Genomic DNA, 4,528 nt, shown 5'->3' on the forward strand with positions numbered 1-4,528 from the left:
CCCTAGAGAACAGAGTGGATCTGCTCCACAGGGTTTCCCAGGCTGTCAATCTTCACAGAAGCAAAGCCCAAACCACACCCACTGCCGTGGAGTCCATTCTGACCCACAGCGCCCCTAGAGGACCGAGTGGAACCCATGGGGTTTTCTAGGCTGCCTATCTTTATGGAAGCGGCCTGCCTCATCTTCCTCCCTTGGAGCCGCTGGTGAGTTCAAACCACTGACCTTTGGGTTAGCACTTGACCACTGTGCCCCCAGGCTTCTTCATTAGCTGATAGATAGACTGTGGAGCTCTGAGAGGTGGTGGTGATGTACTTGGTGGTAAATCGAGGCTGGGTGTCTTCACATGTGTTTGCAGTAGTCTCAGGTGTCTCGGGCGTCATGCGGTACCAGGTGTGGACGGCAGCTCCAAGCCTACCTCCAGTGGTTGTTCCTTTTGGGTGTCACGTGGATCGCGATGCGTGTTGACCCCGTGTGACAGAGCACAACTGCCCACGGGGTTTCCAAGGCTGTCATCTGTGGGAGCTGGTCGACAGGTCGTACCCATGGGCTTGATCCACCCATCTTCCCGTTAGCAGCTGAGCACTTAACCACTGTGCCACTAAGGCTCTTCTCTTGTGACCTCCAGTCACTTGCTTGTGGCACAGACAGTTAAGCACTGGACCAGGATCCAAAAGGTCAGTGGTTCAAACCCACCCAGAGACACTTTGAAAGCCAGGAGTAGTGATCTGCTTCCATTGAAAACCCAAGGAATCCATCTTCTGACCTAATTTTTAAAATTGTATTTTCTATCCAATCATTGCTCTGGTAGTATAGTGCCTAAGACACTTGCCTGCTAACCAGACGGCTGGCGGTTCAAACCCACCAGCCACTCCTCGGAAGGAAGGGTGGGCAATCCTACTTCCGTAGTGATACCGCCTCGGAAACCCAAGGAGGGGTTGTTGTGAGTCGGGTTTGACTCCACGGCACATAACAACAACAACAACATCCAATCATTGAAAAAAAAACAACACTCTTCGCTGCACGGGCTTCCCCTTTAGAAAGCATGCTTGCTCTTTCTTAGGGGCCGAGAGCGCGGAGTGAAGACTCACACAGCCGTTGGCGACGGGACTCAGAATTCCTGGCTCCCACGTTCTTGGCTCGTCCCTAACCTGACTGCCTCCATCCGACGATCAGAGTCAGTCCACGGCCTGTAGGCTCCTCCTTGGCGAAGGGAGAAATAGCTGCGTGTTTTACGAGCAGGAGATGAGTTTATATTACTCTTGGGTCAAGGACACAGTAAGGTTTGTGCGTCAGACTAAATAGACGGTCTGTTTTCTGCAGACACTCACCTCTCCGCAGACAGAGCGTGCTTAGTTCGCTTTGAGAGCGAAACGCCCTGGGCTGGACTTTATGGCGGTTGATACAGGGTTAGGAATTTGGTTTTCACGGTGCTGAAAGGATCTGCACACAGTGGAGGAACTATACGGGAGGGTCCTTGAAAAAGTCCGCCCGCGGAAGAATCAAGGGCGGCCGTCATCCCACCGCGCATGCGTGCTCGTGTTCAGTCTTCGGGAAGGGCGGGGGTACCGCCTTTTCCGGTTCTCTGGTTTCCAGGACGCCTCTTCCGCGCCTGGAGGCTTTTCAGAGCGCCTTGGCGGAGCCTGACGGAGCCACGTACTCCAGGCTTCTTTGCACTGTACCCCTTCTATCACTGTGACTTCTTTGGGGCCCTTGATGGCCCGTCTGAGAGCTGAGGTGGCATTCATGCTGTGCCGCCCTCGGGGCCCCGTTTGCACTTGGTTCTCCGGTCCAGCCTGCCTGTAAATTTATTTTTGTGCTTTGAAGAACTTAACTGTAAATTTCCAAAGGGCAAAATGATGGCGTCATCCCTGCAGAGGACAAAGTAATCTTTTAAGCCAGCAGACTCGCTCCTGTCTGCAGTCTTGTCCAAGGCCTGGCAGACCCGGTGCCTTCCAGTTTGAAGTGTGTTCTGTATTTGTCTTCTGTGTGTGTTTGGTATTTTTCTGCTGTCTGTGTGAGCTTTATCTGTAAGTAATGACTGCTGGGCCTCCTAACACCCGTTAAACCTGGGGTGAAGCCATGCCGTACCCAATTCCAATGCCAGGATATTGCAGAGCTGTGGTGACATACCCTTTCCTGGGCATCAGCTGAGGTTTTCTCAGGAAAAGTGAGGCACAGAGACCAGGAGTTCATGCCCTAACCACTGCACCACCAACCGAAAACCACACCCAATGTCATCCACTCCATTCCACTTCTACACCCCTAGAGGACAGAGTGGAACTGCCCCACAGGGTCTCCAAGGCTATCAATCTTCACAGAAGCAAAGCCCAAACCACACCCACTGCCCTGGAGTCGATTCTGACCCCCAGCACCCCTAGAGGACAGAGTGGAACTGCCCACAGGGTCTCCAAGGCTGTCAGTCTTTATGGGAGCAAAGCCCAAACCACACCCACTGCCTGGAGTTCATTCTGACCCACAGCGCCCCTAGAGGACAGAGTGGAACTGCCCCACAGGGTTTCCAAGGCTGACATCTTTATAGAAGTGGACTGTCTCATCTTTCAACTGTGGAAGGCCTGGTGGGTTCGAACCACCAACCTTTCGGTAGCAGCCAAATGCTTTAACCACTATCCCACCAGTGCTCCTTAATTCAACACCCCCCCCACACACACACACGGGTGCACACCAGGATGAAAATTAATTTGGCCAAGGGATGGTTTCCATTCAGTTTCATTTCATTCAGAGCAGTTGGTTTCATTAAAGTTAAGCCAATCCTTCCCCGGGATTCCGCCTCACTCCGTCATCCACAGATGATAAGATCACCAGGATGAGGAGGTGCCAGGGTGCCAGCCAGAGCTGTGGCTCTGTTTCCACATCTGACAGCTCCGTCACCTTCCCTCTTCCTTGTCCAACCACCTGAGCTGCCCGCTAAGGAAGCTGGGATGTTTCTGCCTTCCCCCTGTCAGATATGCACTGGTCTCTGACTGGCAGGTGCAGACCTAATGGCCCTGGTGGTGTTGTGAGTTGTTAAAGCACTCAGCTGCTAACCCAAAGCACCGTGGTTTGCACCCACCAGCCACTCAGCAGGAGAAAGATCAGGCACTCAGCTTCTGTAAAGATTGAAACCCTGTGGTGCAGTTCCACTCTGTCCTCTAGGGGCGCTGTGGGTCAGAATGGACTCCACGGCAGTGGGTGTGGTTTGGGCTTTGCTCCCATAAAGACTGACAGCCTTGTAGACCCTGTGGGGCAGTTCCACTCTGTCCTCTAGGGGCGCTATGGGTCGAAACCAACTCCATGGCAGTGGGTTTTTTGTTTTTTTTTTTTTCAGTTTAGTGGAATTCTGGGTAGGGCTGGGGACAGCTTAGACACACCACCTTCCACCAGCCAGCCTGTGCTGATGATACATGATGGGTTGTGCGTTCTTTGCAGAGGGTGCCCCGGGAGATGAGTTCCCTTAGCCGAGCTGGGGGCTGAAGCCCAGAGCTGGTTCCCGCTGTCACTTCCCTCGGCCTAATTGTTCTCTTTCTCATTTTATGCCCCTGCCAGACCACCGCTCTTGATAAGGAGAGGCAGGTTTTCCGACGAAGACGCCACCAGGATGTGAGGGCCCGGTACAAGGCGCAGCCGGCCCCCCCGGAACTCAACTCAGAATCGGAAGACTACTCTCCAAGTTCATCCGAGACTGTGCGCTCCCCAAACTCGCCCTTTTAATGAGACCCTCGTCCTGGAAATCCGACCTTAACCCTTTGAGACTCTGAGGTTTTCCAAATTCATGCCCAACGGTTCCATCTGATTTATCTAGAGCTCCATCCGTGCTTGGACGGCCCGACCAAGAGTGTGTGTCCTGGTCTGTCGGTAAAGGCTTCCTTTGGCTGAATTCGATGACACGCGGTTTTGTTGGTGCCGATGGTGACTTGCTGCTAATAGGGTGCTCAAAGGGTTAAGACGATGCACCATTTTTTTTTTTTTTTTTTTAAGTTAGAAACAATGAATGTTCCCATCTGCCAGGCTGGGACCTGCAGGATGTAATATAGCACATGTTAACGTGAGCGCTGGGGGTGGGATTGGAGCCACATGGCGCAGGGCGTCCAGGCCTTGGGTGCTCCGTGCGCGAGGTTTGTGATTTGCGGCATATTAAGGATGTTAATCAGATGTCCAGGCAAGAGGGCCTTTGCAATGATATCTTGCTTGTCCCTTGATGTGAGGTGTTTTTTTTTTTTTTTTTTTTTTTTTCCCCCGATGGCTTATAACTTAAGGTGTAAGTACCCCCTCCTTCCTCACTGGAGCCCTGGTGGTGCGGTGGTTAAAGCACTGGGCTGCCGACCAAGAGGTCAGCAGTTCAAACCCACCAGCCACTCCTTGGGAGAAAAGTGAGTCAGTCAGCTTCTATAGAGATTGAAACGCTAGGGGGCAGTTTGGCTCTGCCCCGCAGGGTCGCTGGGCGTCAGAGCTGACTCCATGGCACGGGCTTTGGTTCAGGTTTTGGTTCTGCTTCACCGTCCTGCTGAGAAATAACTTTGTCCATCGAGGC

At 52.8% G+C, this 4,528-nt stretch overlaps 1 protein-coding gene across 1 annotated transcript in view; it reads left to right on the forward strand.

Annotated features, from left to right (window-relative positions):
* The window catches only part of LOC103207648 (serine/threonine-protein kinase DCLK1), an 83,360-nt gene extending 79,652 nt beyond the window's left edge, over positions 1 to 3,708 (forward strand). Inside the window, exon 16 of the mRNA XM_007953295.1 lies at positions 3,544 to 3,708. Within this exon, the coding sequence (XP_007951486.1) occupies positions 3,544 to 3,708 (165 nt within the window). The remainder of the gene's footprint in view (positions 1 to 3,543) is intronic.
* Positions 3,709 to 4,528: the final 820 nt, after the last annotated feature.

The sequence above is a fragment of the Orycteropus afer genome, unplaced genomic scaffold (genome assembly GCF_000298275.1).
Source record: "Orycteropus afer afer isolate SDZICR_OR568_19922 unplaced genomic scaffold, OryAfe1.0 scaffold00384, whole genome shotgun sequence".
NCBI lineage: Eukaryota > Metazoa > Chordata > Mammalia > Tubulidentata > Orycteropodidae > Orycteropus > Orycteropus afer.